This window comes from Musca domestica, unplaced genomic scaffold (genome assembly GCF_030504385.1).
Source record: "Musca domestica strain aabys unplaced genomic scaffold, Musca_domestica.polishedcontigs.V.1.1 13, whole genome shotgun sequence".
Classification (NCBI taxonomy): Eukaryota; Metazoa; Arthropoda; class Insecta; order Diptera; family Muscidae; genus Musca; species Musca domestica.
In genome coordinates this window covers 6,616,720-6,637,387 of record NW_026712172.1, presented here as the reverse complement: position 1 = coordinate 6,637,387, position 20,668 = coordinate 6,616,720, and the positions used below count along the sequence as shown (strand labels likewise).

Below are 20,668 nucleotides of genomic sequence, written 5' to 3'. Positions count from 1 at the left end.
TTAATTTAAAAAAAATAACCAAGGGAGAAGTTGGAAAGTTTATTAGAAAAGTTGCAGTCTTTTTTTATTTTAAAATAGTTATGTTTGTGGCTACGAAATTGCTATTGACGCCAACACCATAGCAAAAAAACTATTGCGGATTTGCCATGAAAGCTGTGCGAAAAACGGTTTCTTTGTGTTCAGCCCGTGTCTATGGTGGCAACTCCATGACAGATGAATTCAGGTAGATGCTTTTGCACTACTGAACACTGATTTGTCAAAAAAATTTGTTTGTGTTTGTGCAGAAATAAGTTTACTTTTATATGTTTTCTTACAAAACGCGCTTTGGAGATTGTTATTATATATATTTTTCAACAATTTTAGCAAATTTAATTAGTCTTTTATTCAAAATTTGGACATCTCAAAACACTTTGGCATTTCACTGCACTAGCAGCTGTGCCGATGCGCATACCTGTATTATTTTATTTTGGTTGCCTCATGTAAAAGAATTTTCCGGGAGTGAGCAGAGCAAAATTACACGTAAAAACATTTAGAAGGGGATACAATTATAAACACAACATCCGAAAAAGAAAAAAATATCTATCTGTGATTTGAAATTAAAAGCAAATGAGTAAAAATATTTAAGAAAATAATTGTGTGTGTACGTAATTAGAATAAATGGCAACTAGAATATAATAAAATCAATAATCCCTTTGGTGTTTCATACATACGCATATAAATAGTGAAATAGTGTCTCTGCAATTGATCGCATAATTTTGTAGTCAACTTGAAAGCCAAGCAAGCCAATGTTTTCAACATTCTTCGGAATTCTGTAATCAAAATCAATCATAGTGGTCGTTTTCGGTTTGAGCAACGTGCGTGAGTGTTTACAATATATTATCTGTGGAAAATAGAAAATTTAGCAACAACAACAAATCACCTGCCATTTTGCCAGCCGCCTTCTGCCAGCCGCCTTCTGCCAGCCAGTCTGTCTGGATTTCTTTTTTGAAAATTCACGCACAAGAATCAAGAATGGTAAGCGAAAAATATGTGTGTGTATGTGTGTTTGTAAAATAAGAGTATGTAAATATTCATCATTTGTCCTATTTCTTGTCGTTTTGATTGTCGCCAGAAAATTGTTCTTGTAGTTTATTATTGCAATGTGAGAGTGTTGGCAAACGTCAAAAAGAAATAAAATCCATTACTACAGCGAACGTCAAAAGAAGTTTCGAACAATCCCCGACCCGGACAGAAGTATATGTTTTATTTATATTATATTTTTGGCATTTGAAAACATTGAATACCGGGACGGCTTATGGGATAGTCAGAATGTACAGCAGTTTATTGGTTTATTCTTTTGATTGATGAAGAAATGTTGACTCAAGTCATCGGTTTTTGTGAAGGGCATAAGTTGAGTTTAGGGGCTATGCTTGGATTGACCTGAAATTTTTACCGCAGGTAGGTATTTGTAACCTGATTACGGCAATATAATTTTTTTGTGGGGGAAATACCCGGTTACCCGGTTATTCGACCCAAAAGTTCGGATACAACATCCGGTTTATATCCGGTTCTACGTAACCGATATCAATAATATGGGTATCATTTGAAAGCTTATGAAAATATCTATCCAACAAGTGGTCATATGACGGGGTAATTGGAACCTGTTTCGGAGAAATTTAGGAAAATGTGCATTTTTGTATGAGTAATTTTTGAAAAACCCATAAAAACTCGAAAATGGACCCATTATAGGGTCTTAAAATCTATACACAATATTATAGCTAACACTATTGCCTTTCCAAAATGGTGTCATATGTGTTGATATCTTTTGTAGTTCCGAAGATATTGACTTTTAAAGTCGTTACTTATGAAAGCAGTTTGAGTGAACCCAAGTTTTGTGTCGGGTTTAACGTTCTTGTTAATCTGCTTTGTTTTTAATTTGGTGTTGTTAGAATATTATGGATCGCGTAGTCGGTGTTGGACATATCCCAGAGGAGAAAATCTTAAGCCCCGGCCGAAGGCCGGCTACTTACAAAAATTACAATTTTTAGAAAAACTATGGATCGCGTAGCCGGTGTTGGACATACCTCAGAGGAGAAAATCTTAAGCCCCGGCCGAAGGCCGGCTACTTTCGAAAACTACAGTTTTTAGGAAACTATTGATCGCGTAGCCGGTGTTGGACATACCCCAGAGGAGAAAATCTTAAGCCCCGGCCGAAGGCCGGCTACTTACAAAAATTACAATTTTTAGAAAAACTATGGATCGCGTAGCTGGTGTTGGACATACCCTAGAGGAGAAAATCTTAAGCCCCGGCCGAAGGCCGGCTACTTACAAAAATTACAATTTTTAGAAAAACTATGGATCGCGTAGCCGGTGTTGGACATACCCTAGAGGAGAAAATCTTAAGCCCCGGCCGAAGGCCGGCTACTTACAAAATGTACAATTTTTAGAAAAACTATGGATCGCGTAGCCGGTGTTGGACATACCCCAGAGGAGAAAATCTTAAGCCCCGGCCGAAGGCCGGTTGCTTAAAAAAGCTATAAAGGTCAAAGTCAAATGCATCTAGACTGGAGAAAAATATAATTTAATGAATTCTATCTCTTATATCCACGGAACCACAAAAGATATCAACACATATGACACCATTTTGGAAAGGCAATAGTGTTAGCTATAATATAGTGTATAGATTTTAAGACCCTATAATGGGTCCGTTTTCGAGTTTTTATAGGTTTTTCAAAAAGTACTCATACAAAAATGCAAATTTTCCTAAATTTCTCCGAAACCGGTTCCAGCAACCCCGTCATATGACCACTTGTTGGATAGATATTTTCATAAGCTTTCAAATGATACCCATTTTATTGATATCGGTTACGTAGAACCGGATACAAACCGGATGTTATATTCGAACTTTTGGGTCGAATAACCGGGTAACCGGGTATTTCCCCCACAAAAAAATTACATTGCCGTAATCAGGTTACAAATACCTACCTGCGGTAAAAATTTCAAAATGATCCGAGCATAGCCCCTAAACTCAACTTGCTCCTTGTGAAGTAAGAAGAGGCGATGTTTGTTGCTATTGATTTAGTATTGGACAGTGGAATAGTAAATACCCGATAATTTGTGGGAACAACTCTAGTTTAGTAAAAACTCTTCGATATTTTTCCAGAGGTAGGTATTTTTACCCTGATTCCAGGAAACAATTTTTTTCTTGGGGGACGGACCCTTGACCCAGATTTTTGACCCGAAAATCCGGGTTCAAGACCCGTCCTGGTCCCGGATCCACTCTTAGCAAAGTTTGCACGAATTCATGTTATCATTTAGGTGCCACTACACTTTGTTTGGAATAGTAAAGAAGTTGTTAGTCGTTCAGAAGGACTTAGTCAGGTTTTTTAAGACCAGCCAGATTTCTTTGGAGATCGCGTAGACATTTTTGTCATACTTACCATGTCAGTGATAACAAATCAGACAAACGAATGGCAGTACTTGAGTGAGATACTCAACTTCCGGTGCATCCAACTGTTTCAACATTACAATTGATATTGCGTCTGGGCCAAACGCTTTGGATGACTTAGCGTTTTGGAAGAAATCCTATGCGTCGTAAGACTCTTCGCTTCGCCCTATCACTCTCAGGGTGCTCGACAAATTGGCGATTACAACGCCTAGGGCACCTCTTTAGATCAGTCACGTCACGTCGTTCCAATCCACTTTTTCCGTTTGTGCTCCTTTACCAACCTGTTGACTTACACTGTCAGTTCACTGACTCTGGGATCATCACGCTTATTCGCTAGTCCCGCTGCCTCTGCTGGGAAATTTGGTCTTATTTCGGGTGTTCGACCAGCAGGTATACTGGGTGAGATAAAAAACTGCAACAAAGGCAAACGCCATAATTTTCACATTTCTTTTAAATTTTAATTTAAAATGAAAGCAAAAAATGTCGGAAATAGCACCAAATTTTAGAATAAGTTTAGATTTGTTCGAAGTTGTAACCTTTGGCACGAATTATGGCCTTCAAACGGCCAATAAAACCGTCACACGCTGCCCGCTGAGTCCTGTTGGAATGTCCAAGGTCTGCGGCAAAAATGTTTGCGTGCCCAAGGCTTAAATACCCCCATCCAGAATATTATCCAAATCAGTGGTCTAGGAGCATTTTCGATGCTCTTTCCAAAATTGGACACCACAAAGGTGCATCCTTGACCATTTTCCCACTGTGGGCCCAAACCCTTTCCTCGTAATAGTGACCATATGAAATATAAGCCGGGCCGAACCGAATGCGGGTGGAATGCAATGGAAAAGTATTCAGACCTGCTAAAAGTATTCTGTGGACCATTTGCATGAGGAATAGCATTCATCCAGATGCAGTCGCTGATGTAGTTAAATATTACAGTATAAATGTCATCCTTGTAGTACATCCCATCCGGCTGCCCTGGCAAATCAGGGTATTTCATATATTTAATGAAAATAACAATAAGGTTTCATATCTTATATACTAATATTTTTATAGGGAGGTTGTCAATACAATCACCCCATATTTTTTTCATGCTTTAATTATTATTGTTTTTTTTTATAATATAGATGTGTGTTATTTTGTGGGCTTGTGGATACAGTTATATCCGTGAATTGATTGAATAGGTAGTTAAGATTAGTTTAGATACAGATATATCTAAGTGAATCGCGGACTACAGAAATAGTCTTGCGGATATAATGTTGCTTTGTTTAGATACAGTTATATCTAATCATCCCGCGGACTACAGTAATAGCCTTATCGATTTCTTCACTAATCTTCCCGCGGACTACAGTAATAGTCTTTTCGATTTCTTCACAGAAGCAGCTTCCAATTTAGACCTGTATAAGTATAAAAGTGGGTGACGTTCAATTGGCCAGACAAGAGAGAAAATAATGAGAGCGTAAGACAAAAAAATAAACTATATGATAGAAAGAGTGTCACGCCTGCGCAGTCTATCGTGTCCTCCGAATAGTAGGATGAAGATGTGTGAAACGTCTGCCTAGTGTGCGATACAGGTTCGCACAACACGCTGCGTCTGTTTAATTGTCTTGCCAGGTTCTTGTAGGTTTCTGTACCAATTCCAACCATACGATCTGTAATTTGAAATATGTATCCGGGTCTATTTTGGTAGGGGTTATTCTACCAAAATAGACCCGGATAATAAAGTCAGAATATATTTTATTTTCGAAATATAAAGTGGTGCGTTAGAAGGCCCATAACAAATAATTTTTGAGGGTAGCTAATTTGTTTATAAATCAAGTATTCACATAAAGTCGTTATTACTTATTTTTTCATTCGCTGGTATTTTCTTTATACTACTGGAACAAACCCCTCCTTTGGATTGTTGGTAACGTGCTCGGGAAGCAAGTCGTGATCTATTTCTTTTCAAGTTTTTTTTTATGGGCTCACATTCACTCCATTCCTCAAAGAAAAATTACTAATAATTAATTAAGTGAACTTGCCTATGTTCATATGTATTTGTGTATGGAAATTGTCATCATTTTAATTCTCCAAAAAAAACGTAGCAAAATAATGACGTCAAGAAAAATACCATTTTTAGATGTGGCAAAATAATTCATATCTTTATAAATCATAAAGCGTGAAAACTCACCGCTAACTGAGTGACGGCTAAAACTAATATAAACCATATTTATATACATATGTACATACATACTCCTCTATAAAAGTAAAATTCAAAACTAAGAACGCCATAACACCCAAACAAAAGCTTGTCTTGTTGTTGTGCATATTTTGCGGCAAAACAAAAGATACCACCGGCGGTTGAGCTGTTCATTCACGTTTATGTGGGAGCATGAGAAGTACAAGGTAAACTGAACTGGATTCGAGCATTTTGTTGTTGAATGAATCAGTTTATTTGCGGCTTTTAATCATAGCTGTTGGTTTCTGGCAGACGGCTGAAGAACTAAAACACAGCAAAGTATAAACAATTTTCCAAGAGGAATCTTTTATGTTTTTATTTTTGCAAATTTTTATAACCCAATAAAAAAAGGAATAATCTTATCTATCGTCAACAAGTGTATTGTTTTTGATGAGAAACTGCTGTGACATATAAAAATAAATTATTTTAATTCTTATCAGAGTTCGCCAATTGTGACAAGGCGGGGAGCACAGAAAGCTAAAATACAAACGCGAGCCATGGTCAAATCATCAGTTGAGAATCGCAAGCCGAATGCAGCATTGCTGGAGGCGAAACGGAAAGCTAAGCTATTGAAAATGCAACAACCCACACAATTGGATGGAACAGTTAAGGATATATTTCAAAATGTAAATATGAATAAATGCCGCAGTGACGCTTTCTACATTCAATTAACGATGTTATTCTTGTTTTTTTTTTCCATTGCAGGCTGTTAACGCAAAATATATGAAACAACGTCCCACGGGTTTGGTGTATGACGAATCAATGTCCCAACACCGTTGCCTATGGGACGACAAACATCCAGAATGTCCCGAGCGTTTTATAAGGGTACTGGATCGGTATGTAATTCCTCATATATTTTAAACAATTACCAAAAAAATGTATATCATACACATTGAAGTCTATTACTGATGTAGACATCACTTTGCTTGTATTTGAATTTGCTAAAGTATTTTGTGATTACCAAAACAAAAATGTTAGAATTCTGTAGCCGGAACAAAGCAGAAAAAATTGTAAATCTATGTTTTTGTCATGTACTGAAATTGGCATGAAGATAACGACCAAAATAATGTTTGGACGAGTAGTCAAAGGCAATGCTTAGTTATATTGTGACTTTTACGGTAACCAGGAAATATATATACAGAGTCCAATAATATAGCTCAAAACAGATCTAGTAAAAAATCTTGGTCACTTTTAAAAAGGGAATTAACAACTAATCACAGGTTAGAATTTGAATTTTTTTCTCACCCATGATTCTCTGTCTTTGGCCTTTAAGCTAAGTACAACGCAGGTGTCTTTGACTCCCCTCGTCCTCAAATAGCTTGCAAAACGTATATCCGTTCCGTCCCACTTCAAAGTTCAACATCCAACCATGATTTGATCTTGAACTTGCTAACAGAAAACACGGATCAAGTTCTACCACCTCTAGTGTATTCGGCCAGATCCGAAGCGATTCATTGTTCGATAAGAGCTTGACGAGTTCCTCAATGAAATGATACAACTGCATCAGACTAGGGTCCTTAGTATAGCAAAGATATACACCTGGAATATACTGCAGTTCTTACTTATCGTTTACCAAGCCAATTACAAAATAGGTCCCACTCTGAAGTACACTTTGATATAGTAGCACGTTTTTATGTCCATTTAGACAACGTTTGAGGATCATATCGTAGCTCTGAACTAACATGAGAAGGGCCCGGAAAGAGGTAACGCCAAAAACCAAAGTACCTTGAATTTAAACTTTAAGAACAGTGAAATGACACAACTGCGTCAGACTTATCGTTTATCAAGCCAATTACCAAACAAATTCCCACTCTGATGTACAGGGTGAAATAAAAAGACTGCAACTAACTTCAGACTGCTGTCATTTCTAAGCCACTCGTCCGACAGCTGTTAATATTATTCCAGTGACAGCTCATTATATGGTTGACAAGCGTACAAAAGTATTTTGGTGAGAATTTTTCAGAAAAAATGTTATTCGTGATGGAATTCAAGCGTGATATTGTGATTTCTTTATATTTGGCTGGAAAACCACAAGTTAGAGCACTCCAGCATTTAAATGTGAATAAATCTTTTGTGTCTCGTGCCATCGCTCGTTACCGTGATACTGGAAGAAAACAGCAACATCAGCAGAATTGGTTCGAAAAGTAAAGAAGAGACTTGATCGAAAACCGCGTCACAGTGACCGAAAAATGGCTCATGAGCTGAACATATCGCAATATTCCATTCGGCAAACATCAAAAAATAAGTTCGGAGTAAAGCCATTGAAATTCCAAAAAGTGCAAGAAGTGGTGTAACAGAAAGAAAATAGACTGAAAAGAGCTAAAGAGTTGCTTCGCCTGGCCGAAAGTGGTGAACTGTCGAATTTGGTTTTCTCCGATAAGAAAGCATTCGTTGTACAACAGTTTGTAAACAAACAAAATGATCGTGTTTACTTGCCAAAGAGGTCAGCTGAAAATGTGGACCTTCGATTGGCTACCAGGTGTGTGTGGGCCGCCATAACAGCCGATGGTCGCTCTCGCGAAAATATTCTGGAGGGTGTATTAAAGCCTTGGGCATTCAAACATTTTGACCGCAGACCTTGGACATTCCAACAGGATTTAGCACCATCACACTCAGTACGCGCCACCCAAGAATGATTACAAACTGAGGTTCCTCTCTTCATTTTTAGTGCACAATGGCCACCAAAAACTTCGGATACCAATCTGTTGGACTATTGTGTCTGGAGTATTTTGGAAAGCAAGGCTGGCACTAAAAAATACCAAAGTGTTGATCACCTCAGGCAAGCGCTTCGCCGAGAATGGGCTAAAATACCGCAGAGCAACATTCGGGTAGCGTGCGACGGTTTCATTGGCGGTTTGAAGGCCATAATTCGTGTCAAAGGTCGCCAATTCGAACAAATCTAAACTTATTCTAAAATTTGATGCTATTTCCGACATTTTTGCTTTCATTCACTGAAATTAAAAAAAAAATGTAAAAATTATGGCGTTTGACTTTGTTGCAGTTTTTGTATCTCACCTTGTACTGCCTTTCGTATATTAGCACGATCTCCCCCCATGTCTGTTTACAATTTATCCAGTCGGTTTGGTAGAATGTCTGTTTTAACAGCATTTGAGGTCCATAGCGTAGCTCTGGGTAATTTCAAAGCAAGTACCATAACAAGGAAAGTCGAAATTTCGTCGATGCTTTGTGTCTTTAAGAAAATTCACATGCTAAACCAAATGTTTGATGAAGATTTTTAATATGCCATAACGACAAGAATGGAGTTTATATTCTACCATCCGCCATTATTTAACGTTCGGTGGCATATCCCTTACCCTATTACACTTTCCTCTAACACCAGATTTATTTTTTTGAACGCTACAAAATTACATGCATTTTTAGGTACATTGATCTTGTCATAGCTCTTTTTTAGAATTTGACTTGAAATGGTGTAATTGTATTTTCTCTTCACATTCAAACTCATCCAACAGACATGACTCTTTTTTTCGTTCTAATTAATTTATATTTTTTCATTCGTTTTATAACTTTTTCGACTTTTTTGTTTGTTCGCTATAGTTCTTGCGGTGGGTATTCATTTACATGTGTATGAATGTGTATGTACTTGTAGTTCATTAGCATTTATAATGAACTTAAAAAAATGTCCATACTTGGTTTTAATACCTCACATTATTACCTGTTCTAAATGAATTTTAGTTAACTTGTGTTTTTATCGTATGGAGGCCTTTTTTGTTGTTGTTTTACATTGTATGGTCTGATTATCCTTCTTGATTTATTATAATATATACATATGTATGTACAACATTTAAAGCAGGGCAAGGCAGAGAGCCTCAAAAATTTTTTGTGATTGTATGTGTTTTGAAATAACAACCCTGCTGCGAGCAAAGAACCATGTATCTTATATTACCACTTTATTTCTACAGACAATTGTACTAGTTCAAATTTCAACAATTTACGAGTAGAGTTTGGTTTGGGACACTGATTGTAGTGTATTTCTACTGACAATGTCGACAGTTGGCTTTTCTTTTATTGTCATTAAAACATATTGAATATATACACATTTTTATGTAATTTTTTTGTAGATCGCATCGAAACAACGCGTTTTTATCGGCAATTAATTTGTTTTGTGTGTTTTATTGTTAAAAAGGTGATTATTTATTAAATATATAAACAAAATGAGTAAAAGAAATTATAAAAGATTAATTAAAAAACAAAAAATATTGTATAAAAACAGAAGTTTGCAATGTGAACAAGAAAATAGTGAAAGTGAATTTGTGTCAAACGGTGGAGATTTTATAAATGATTTCGTGGAAAATGGAATGGAAGATTTTGCAGTTCCGAAATTAATGTTGCGGGACAAACTTAAAAAGTGGTGCATGGAAACGAATCCTTCAAAGAAATGTTTGGAAAGTCTTTTATCAATATTAAAGGAAGAAGGTCTAGATGTTCCGCTCACTAGAGAGACTTTGGTGGGCAGAGCAAAAAATATGTTAACGAGAAATGTTGCCCCTGGAATTTATTGTCATATTGGCATAGAAACACAACTACGAAAAGTTGGTCACATTTTGGAAAAGTATGAGGAAGTCGAACTAGATATAAATATCGATGGAATTCCACTGTTCAAAAGCTCTCGTGTGCAATTGTGGCCAATCCTTTGCAGAATCGTTAATATTCAGGAGAAAACAAAACCGTTTGTTGTTGGATTATACTTGGGAAACACCAAGCCGGGTAGTGTGAATGTGTATTTGAAAGACTTCATTGATGAAGTGATTCTACTAAAAGGTCAGTTTATCATACAACAAAAACATTTAAAATTGAAGTTTCGTTGCTTAATATGTGACGCACCAGCAAAAGCTTTCGTTTGTGGAGTTCCTGGACATACATCAACACATGGCTGCACCAAGTGTACTCAAATTGCGAAGAAGGTAAACAATGTCTTGACTTATAGTAGCGAGAGTGGTTCCCTAATCTCCGATGAGGACTTTGCTGTGCGAAAGTATCCATGCCACCATTCCCAAATGTTCAAAGAAGAAAAAACTCCTCTCGAAGAAATTGGATTTGGTATGATAAATCAGACTCCTTTAGATAGCATGCATCTCATTGACCTCGGAGTCACCAAAAAAATGCTAACCAGAATAATGCATAATAAAACTGAAAAGAAAACCTCAAAACAAAATATTTCAAAAATATCTTCTGAATTGGTGAAATTTAAAAAATACATTCCAAGGGAATTCCCAAGAAAACCCAGGCCTTTAGATGATCTTTGTCATTGGAAAGCGACTGAATTTCACCAGTTCCTTGCTTATACAGGAATTATTGCTCTTTATAATAATGTACACGAAGATATTTATTATGAATTTTTAACTTTACATTGTGCTTATCGACTTCTTAACAATGCACGACATATGGATCAAAATATTGTTCAAGCTAATAATTTGCTTCAATTATTTGTCGAGAACTTCTCAACTGTATTTGGTTCGAACAGCATTTCTTTTAACGTTCATAATCTGCTTCATTTGGCTTCTTGCGCAGAAAAGTATGGTCCCCTTATTTCGTTTTCTGCATATGCATTTGAAAATAAACTGCAAACACTGAAAAAACATGTTCGAAAACCATCACATATCTTTCAACAAATTATTCAAAAGGAAAAAAATTGCATGATTGTCAACACTATTCAGGATGGGTTAAAATATGAAAAAGGTGTTATCGTTGGAGCTTTTGTAAATGATTGCTACATATCCTGCAAAGAACCAAATAATATTTGCGCGGTGAATTCATGCATTCCAATAAAAATTGATAATATAAAGAAAAAGGGCGAAATATATATTGAAGGCAGTCGAATTTTGGCATTAGAAAGTTTCTACGAAGAACCGGTGAATTCTTGTGAGATTGGTATTTTCAAAACGAATCTGACTCTAGGGGAAAAAGAGACATTTTGTATTAAAGACATTCAGTTCAAATTTGTATGCTTGCCAATTGATTCTGATTTTGTAATCGTGCCCATTTTACATTCCTGCTTTCCAGAGAAATATCAAGCACAAATTTTTACCTCCTAAGTACACAACTCCCGCACATAAACATGTCGAACGAAAATGCCAACCCTTCCAAAGGAAAAATGAAATATTTTGCTCCACAAGGTAATCTCCAAAGATTATCACTAAATTTTTAACAGTATAACAAAATTGAGTTCATATTTTTGATAGCTAATGCAAAATGTTCTTCCTGCCAAGAAAATGCCAGAAAACTAGACACGATTATTGATATTTTGGCGGAGCATAAAGTTTTACTGGATCGTGTTATTTCTCAGAACGCATTTGTGGACAATATTATGACAATTTTTCCAATTGAATCGGAAGAAAAACTTCGAGAATTTGATCGAATTCTCGCAACACAAGCAGATCTATATGTACGTATCTGCGTTTTGGGAATAACAAATTCATAACTAAAACAATTTTTACAATTGCAGACTCGACAAATGAAAAATCTCATTGCAGGTAACGCTGAACGTAATTTGCATAAAGTATTTGGAAGAAATATTATTATGGATTTTAATGTTGACGGAACTTTCGGGAAAAAAGGTCTACGAGATTTTGGTAATGTACTTGCCGCCATAATAGGTAAAACGTGTTTGTTTTTGTTTCAAATAAGTAATGCTAAAATATAGTTTATAAAACAGAAGTTATATCAACATTTAATAAATTACCTGACAAGACTTTACGAGCAGCGTTCCAACGCCAAAAGAAAAAGTATTTTAAGATCAACAAACGAAGCAGGCGCACCGAAGAAAAGGAACAAGATGAAAATGATGAAGAACCACAAATTTAACTGAATGTTTTTATGTTATACTATATAATTTTAAAATCCTAGTTCTAACACTATTCAGTTTTATTAAAATAAGACAAGGTTTGGCCAGCCTTGAAAAAAGTGAGCTATATATGTAATCCATTTCTTAATTTATTACCTTGCCTAAAATTCGCAGACTGTTTTAGATTAATTAAATATATTGTGTGTAGATTGAACTGTGCTTTACTTTTGTTTTTGTTACTTAATAACTGCGTTAAAAATGTAACGTTGTTAAATACTTATTCTATTACAAGCATTTTCCTAAAAATCTCAAATGACTATTTGGTTCGAATGCCTCCATATGATCTCGAAAGGACTAATGGTCTTCTAGTGTTTATTTGGTTCAAATGTCTACATATAGCTCAGGATACCCAATAAAATGCAGTGATTATTTGGTTCAAACGTCACCATATAAACTTAAAAGATCTAATCTTTTTCTAGTGATTATTTGGTTCAAATGTCTACATATAGCTCAGGAAACCCAATATAATGTAGTGATTATTTGGTATACACGTCATCACATAATCTCAAAAGATATAATCTTTTTCTAGTGACTATTTGGTTCAAATGTCACCATATAGTCCCAAAAGAACTACTTAGTCAATATAGTCAAGGTCTACTGGTACTTCTCCTATGACAAGCCTATGTTAAATGTCCATAGGAAATTACATTGGTTGTGGTATACTTTTTCACTAGTACTAGCGACAATGTCACCAGTAAAACACTACAATTTTACTAAAGCTGCTCGCTGCAGGGAAAATATTGCAAGTGTTTTTTGCCTCTCTTTACAGAGTGAGAAATAATTGTTTCTCTTTATATTTTCAATTTAAAATTTTCTGTTTTAAAAACAACTTCGTTGTTAAAAATTAATATTTTGATCAGACAATTCGGAGATATATTTGCACAGTTATTTCAATTATGTTTCATTTTGAAATAAAAAAAATTTATATAATTTTTATTAAAAAAAATTAAAAAAAAAATTTATTAAACACAAATAATAATTTCGGACTTAACATCCTAACCATCTAAGTTGATCCTTTAAAAATTAATACCGATTACCACAGGCTTACATACGCAAATAGTTGAAAAATTTTATGCTGACCAGAAACGCATATCCTGCGTTGGGTCCTAAAATATTATGTCCGTGAATTACAAACAGAATGACAAACATCACATTCTGTTATTTTCCTAATATTGACTAAGAACGTACATATAATTTCAGAGAAATCAAGGGATATGAAAATGTCTAGTAATTTGGAAGGACAATAAATTTGACTAACAATGTGAAATAAATTTCTATTCCTAATATGTGAATTCGTATGCAAATTTTGTCAAATAGAATTCAATTAAAAAAGATAAATCTTAAAATTTATAATTTTTACAAATTCGGAAATATTTGTTCCGAATATGTAGTAAGATATATTCGTGCTCCAATATTTCTTACGGTGTATTCATAAAAATATCCGACAGCACCTTCATCAACGACTGCTCGAACAAAACTAAATATTCTCCCAAAACCAATTTGACAGGAAATTCAAAACAATTTATTTTTTACAATTGTGTTGGTGAACACACAGATATCCCAAGGGATACTCTTTGCCTAGCCTTGATTTAAAGCAATTTTACTTCTCAATTTTTAGTTGCCGAGAATTGAATTTGGTAGAACGATGTCAGCTCATATCATCGAGACGAGCAACAAAAGATGAAATCATGCTTTTGCACAGTGAGGAACATTACAAACTTTTGGAAAAGACATCAGGGGTACATGACGATGAGAAAATGGAAGATTTTAGTTCACATTATGACTCAGTTTATATACATCCAGTAAGTTTCTGCAATACACATTTAAAATGCAAAGCATGTATGGTTTTAAATTGCTCTTTTTGCTTTTGCAGACCACATTTGATTTGTCACTACTGGCAGCTGGTTCAACCATAGATTTAGTAGAAAATGTTGTAAGCGGTACGATACAAAATGGCATGGCCATAATAAGGCCACCGGGACATCATGCCATGAAAGCCGAATTTAATGGGTAAGTTCCATGGTATAATAATTACAGGTAGCAGCAATTCCCCGCTGATTTGACTCTATAGTAATACTAGTGTCAAACACGATATGACGTTTTGTGATATAATTTATTTTTTTTTTTTTTTGATATACAATAGGTATACGCTTTTTTGATATAAAATTTCACTGCAGGGAAATATGAACATATTTTTTGCATAATAATAGAAAAAATTGCCGTTGTACTTAACAAAACGCTAATGGTGATCGTGTGAAAGCTTTTTTTTTTCAAGGTTAAAAAGCGGCGACGCTACATTAGATAATATAGTCGTATATTTCATGTTTCCTAAAATTTCAAAATGTAGAACACTTTATGTGTGTATGCAGTTTGGTTTCAATTTAAAAGGGGGTGTTGCTGTTTTACACGATTTTCTAGAGATAGCTCGAAGTGTTGAGAGATTAGGACCTGCAGCTAACAACTATACATTCAGGGGAATGATATGAAAGCATTCAAATTAAATAATTGATGAATAATTGATTGCATTTTAAATTAAATAATACAAAATTCCAAAAATGTATATTTTTGAAATCAAAATAATCTATTGAAAATTAGTTATTTTGTTTACATTTCTGGACATATAACTCTGACACTTGTATTACGTACAAAAACAAATTTGTATGTGGTTGTTGTTACGATTGTTGTACAACAACACTTGCTGTTACCTGTATTATTCTACCATGGGTAAGTTCGAAGAAAATGCAAAATAAAAAAGGATCTACACTTAATCACGTTTCGTCTTGTCTTTAAAGATATTGCTTTTTCAATAATGTGGCCATTGCTACACAATATGCCTTGGATATACTTAAAGTAAATAAGATTTTGATTATTGATTGGGACGTGCACCACGGCCAGGGAACACAGCGTTTTTTCTATCACGATCCACGGTAAGTCTCACGAAATCAAATTAAATCTAAATAAAAATTTAAAAAAATGTATTTGTAACTGCAGAGTCTTATATTTTTCGATTCATCGTTTTGAACACGGCACCTTTTGGCCGAATCTCAAGGAGTCCGATTTCGATGCCATCGGTTATGGTCCTGGTTTAGGTTATAATTTCAATCTACCACTGAATAAAACCGGCATGACAAACGGCGATTACCTAGCCATATTTCAACAAATTTTAATACCAGTGGCCTGTGAATTTCAACCGGAATTAATAATTGTTTCTGCTGGCTATGATGCAGCCCTGGGTTGCCCCGAGGGCGAAATGGAAGTTACACCTGCCTTTTACAGTCATCTAATAAATCCTCTTTTAAAGTTGGCTAATTCCCGCCTGGCCGTAGTTTTAGAGGGAGGTTACTGTTTGGAATCTTTAGCCGAAGGTGCTGCCTTAACACTGAGAGCTCTTTTGGGGGAACCTTGTCCGGCCTTGGTAGAGAAACTGGAGCCACCGTGTCCCTCCATACAAGAGTCCATTTTTAATTGCATTTATGCCCATCGACCGTACTGGAAGTGCTTGCAAGCACAAGGTACCTATACCATGGAAGACATCAACAATGTTAATCCACAAAATAATTTACACAAAGTAAGCCGGTTGTTTGTCGGAGGTTCACCTCTGCCAGAACGTTTTCCGACAAGAGATACGGCTCCCAAAATTCCACTGGATGTGATTGAGCGCAATGCACAACGTTTAAAAAGACTTAAAGCAGGTATGATGTGAATTTAGATAACAAAAACGTATTTATATTGAATTCTCGCTTTCCCCTCTTCTCAACTCTATTAGAAACCAAATTGTTTTCGCCTAAGGTTCGGGTCTGCTATGTCTATGATGAACTTATGTTACAACATGCCAACACTTACGAAGAGGGACATCCCGAGCAACCTGCACGCATACAAAAAATCTACGAAATGCATCAAGATTACAAATTATTAGAACGCATGCAGAAGCTGCCATCTCGCTCAGCAACAACAGATGAAGTTTGTTTGGCCCATACGAGGTCGCATTTGAACTCGATTCGACGTATTGGGGAAAAGGATGAGCTCCAGAATATGGGTGCCAAGTTTAATTCAGTTTACTTCCATCCTAAAACATTCGAGTGCGCCACACTGGCAGCGGGCTCAGTATTGCAAGTTGTGGACAAGGTGGTTAAGGGAGAGGCACGTAGTGGTGTTTGCATTGTAAGACCCCCGGGCCATCATGCCGAATCTGATGTACCACATGGTTTTTGTATTTTCAATAACGTGGCTATTGCTGCCCAATACGCAATTCGTGATCATGGCCTGAAAAGAGTTCTTATTGTTGACTGGGATGTTCATCATGGCAATGGTACACAGCATATATTCGAGTCGAATCCGAATGTTTTATACATAAGTATACATCGTTACGACAATGCCTCCTTCTTCCCCAAGAGTAAAGATGGCGACTTTGATTGTGTTGGCAAGGGCGCTGGCATTGGATTCAATGTAAACATTCCATGGAATAAGGTTAGCTTTGTAGGCAATGTCATTGCAATTATAATAAATCATTCTTTTTTTGCTACTAACAGAAAGGCATGGGCGATTTGGAATACATAATGGCCTTCCAGCACATAATCATGCCAATTGCATATGAATTTGATCCGCAATTAGTTTTGGTGTCGGCCGGTTTCGATGCTGCCATTGGAGATCCACTTGGCGGTTGCAAGGTAACGCCGGAAGCTTATGGGCTTTTTACACACTGGTTATCGGCACTGGCTAATGGCCGGATAATAGTCTGCCTGGAAGGCGGTTATAATGTCAATTCAATATCATATGCCATGACTATGTGCACAAAGTCATTGTTGGGAGATCCCATACCTCCGGTGCAGTTAAATGGCAGTTATATACGTCCACCTACGGCGGCCTATTTAAGTTGCATCGAAACGTTACAGAACTGCATAAGTGTTCAGGAGCGCTATTGGAAAAGTCTAGCCTTTGGAAAACGGTTACCCCAGGTGTCGGGCGAAAACAACAACGAGGATTTTCTTTCTGCTACTTTACAAAATTTAGATATTACAAGGGATGATGTTCAGGGTGCTGCTGGTGGTTCTGGCGACGCCCAACAGGATATATCTTTAGAGGCAAGTGGCAGTAAACCGAAGGTAAAAGTTAAAACCCTAACAGAATTTCTCACAGAGCACATGCAGGTAATTAACTTCTAACGTCTATGTCAGATTCAAACTTGATTGTCTAATCCCAAATATAACATTTGTCTGTTTCATTTCTTGCAATGCATCGCCTACAATTACTTACTTGACAATTTAAACCAACACAACGTCATTCCAATAGGCATTTGAAAATAATGAAATGTTTGCTGTTGTGCCCTTAAAGCATTGTCCTCATTTGTCACAGCTGCATCCTGAGGATGCGCCAAAATGTAAGCAAGATATATCGACATGATAAACGTTAATGTGTTCTTTTTTAATTTGGTTCTGTGTTTATCGGATTATTGTAATTATAATTTCATTCATTACGCATTCATAGTTCCTATATATGTATTATGCTTCTAACTTCCATATTTTTCATAAGGTAGAGCTTCAAAATTTGTGTTTTGGTGGACTCATACTAATTTTAATACATTTTCTTTGCTTACATGAAGTTTTTTTATTCTCTTGCAGAATTGGAACCTTTTGTTTTGTTAATTTTTCAATCATTTGTCTTCTATTTCTTTCGATTTTATACCCTCCATCTTGAAAAGGAGGCTTTATTAACTTTGTCATTCCGTTTGTAACATCCCTAAACATTCGTCGTAGACCCCATAAATCAGCATAAAATTGTAAGTCGATTTAACGATGTCCGTCTGTCTGTCTGTTGAAATCACGATACAGCCCACATTATTTGACGTAGAGCGTCAAAACTTACCAGAACAATTTGTATTGTGTCTAGGATGGTTGGGTTTGAAAACCCACGTTTTGGTATACCCCCCATAAAACGGTAATTGTCGATATTCGATATTTTGATGATTATTGCCACATTTTTCCACGGATTTGTCTAAAAATTGGTATTAGTAGGTTATATTGGGTTCAAGATCGTATGGCGAAACTTTGTATGTATAGGTCCACGTTTTGTATAGTCCCATATAACGATATTCGATGTTTTGATTATTTTTGCCACATTTTTTTTGCGATCATAATGGGTTCTATATCGCGTGGCGAAACATTGTATGTATAGGTTCACGTCCCATAAAATGGCACCTGCCGATATTCAATATTGTGATAAAAATTGGTATTTGTAGTTCACAATGGGTTCTAGCCCGGTGACAGAACATTGAATATTTAGTCCCACGTTTTCCTATAGCGCACATATAACGATACCCGCCGTATTTTGGTATCCTAGTCACATTTACCCACAAAATTATTTCATATTTGGTATTTTAGACAATTTGATAGATGACAATCCTTCAAGTATATATAATTTTCCATAGAGGTTCCCGTTTTGAAATGGCCCCATATAACGGCCCACTCACTTTATGGTTTTTATTTTTATATAAAAATGTTTCCTATACCCTCAGGTGGAGGGTATTAAAATTATTGTTTATCGATCAATTATACTGTTTCAATTATGCTGCAATTATACTGTAGGAAAACAAGATTGTTGGTAGTCATCTAGAAAATATATATATAAGGTTGGAAGGTAGGTTTAGTTTGTAACTACAACGGCTTATATATATACTCCTTTACAAAATTGGAACACATCCGAGCATGACAAAAATACTACATTAAGAAGTTAATAAAAGTAAAATAATAATAAAATAATTTGGTAAGTTACAGATAAGGAGGGTCAATAGGATCCGCATCATTTGAATAGGTTCCGTATCATTTGAATCCTTGGAAAGAGCAAGTAAAGAAAAAATCGCACTAGAGTCCATAGAAACATATTTTCTTTATTTTCATTATTCAAATTTTTCATCGCTTCATATCAGGATTTCATTGCTGCAATTCGCACTTATCTACTTTATTTTAATATTATTAATTATTATTTTTGTGCTCTGTAAATGTGCCCAAATATTCTTTCTATGTGTTTATTATTTTGGATTTTTTTAAAGAATATTTTTCAATAATACATTTAAATTCTCTCCTTTTTCTCTTTAACCACAGCAATAAATACAAACCAACCATGTAATGAATGTTCCTCGGTGGCAGAAAACTGGATGTGTCTCAGTTGCCACAAAGTGTTGTGCGGTCGTTATGTAATGGAACATATGATGTTCCACAATATAGAAACATCCCATCCGATGGCTTTGAGCTTTAGTGATTTATCCGTGTGGTGTTATCCTTGTGAATCGTACATTGACAATAGACAACTACATGTATACAAAAATCTAGCACATTTAAATAAATTTGGCGAGGAAATGCAATGGGCGTATGAGGAAGATGAACAACCGGACAAGAGCAAACGCAAAGATGACGACAGTGATGATGATGATGACGACGACGACAGCAGCAGTTGCAGTCGACCATTTGGCTCTCAGCAAAACTATTACATACAACTGAATGTAGATTCGAATAACTGACATTTACTCACTGCACTGGTGGAGACAGTGCAGCATCATTTGTGTTCGCTGTTTCCTTCGTTGCGTCCAGTCTTTCAATTTCTTTTGCACTACATTTGCCCCTTGGTACAACGTCTGTGTACACATATTTTGCATTATTTTATGGCGAATTGATTAGTTGTAGCTTTGATTAAACTGCTGACCATGCCAATACTTTTTTATGCATGTCCTTGTTAAGAAAACTAATTGTGTCTTCAACAATGAAGGCCCCTTTCACCTCCACACTGAAACTCGAAGAATTGTTACATTCTTTACAATTTTACAAATTCTGTTTCTGTTATACTTAATATTTGCTATCCTAAAACTCTATATACAAATGTTTTTATTGCAAACTTTACCCAATTTTATTAGTATTATTGGATTTATGTTGATTTAAATTTTCATTATACGACCAATTATTTGTTATATTACAAGTACGAAGAAAATTAAACTAGACATAGATATACACTAACTAATTTAATACAACAAATATCATAAATGTAGTTTAGATCGATTGTAAAATAATTACAAATTAGCCCATACAAATACATATTCAATTGCATCCACATCAATATGACCATTATAATCATACTTGACTATAATCATTGTAACAAATTAGGAATGATGTTGTAAATT

The 20,668-nt window shown here is 35.6% G+C and overlaps 2 protein-coding genes across 6 annotated transcripts; both read left to right on the top strand.

Annotated features, from left to right (window-relative positions):
• The first annotated feature begins 590 nt into the window (after positions 1-590).
• LOC131800432 (histone deacetylase 6-like) lies at positions 591-20,139 on the top strand. Of its 5 annotated transcripts, none has more exons than XM_059118571.1 (11): positions 599-1,014; positions 6,080-6,265; positions 6,345-6,475; positions 14,120-14,303; positions 14,375-14,511; positions 15,294-15,428; positions 15,493-16,193; positions 16,268-16,968; positions 17,031-17,648; positions 17,791-17,878; positions 19,599-20,139. In XM_059118571.1, exons 1-11 carry the CDS (start codon positions 1,012-1,014, stop codon positions 20,012-20,014), a joined length of 3,300 nt encoding a protein of 1,099 aa, XP_058974554.1. In that variant the 5' UTR covers positions 599-1,011; the 3' UTR covers positions 20,015-20,139. The 5 variants fall into 5 exon arrangements, with proteins under 5 accessions (XP_058974558.1, XP_058974557.1, XP_058974556.1 ...); XM_059118572.1 differs by lacking the exon at positions 599-1,014 and adding an exon at positions 5,646-5,918; XM_059118575.1 differs by lacking the exon at positions 17,791-17,878 and having other exon boundaries at positions 591-1,014; positions 17,031-17,582; positions 19,599-19,737.
• LOC131800827 (uncharacterized) lies at positions 11,668-13,240 on the top strand. The gene is made up of 4 exons (XM_059118576.1): positions 11,668-11,773; positions 11,840-12,042; positions 12,103-12,253; positions 12,313-13,240. Exons 1-4 carry the CDS (start codon positions 11,716-11,718, stop codon positions 12,459-12,461), a joined length of 561 nt encoding a protein of 186 aa, XP_058974559.1. The 5' UTR covers positions 11,668-11,715; the 3' UTR covers positions 12,462-13,240.
• Positions 20,140-20,668: the final 529 nt, after the last annotated feature.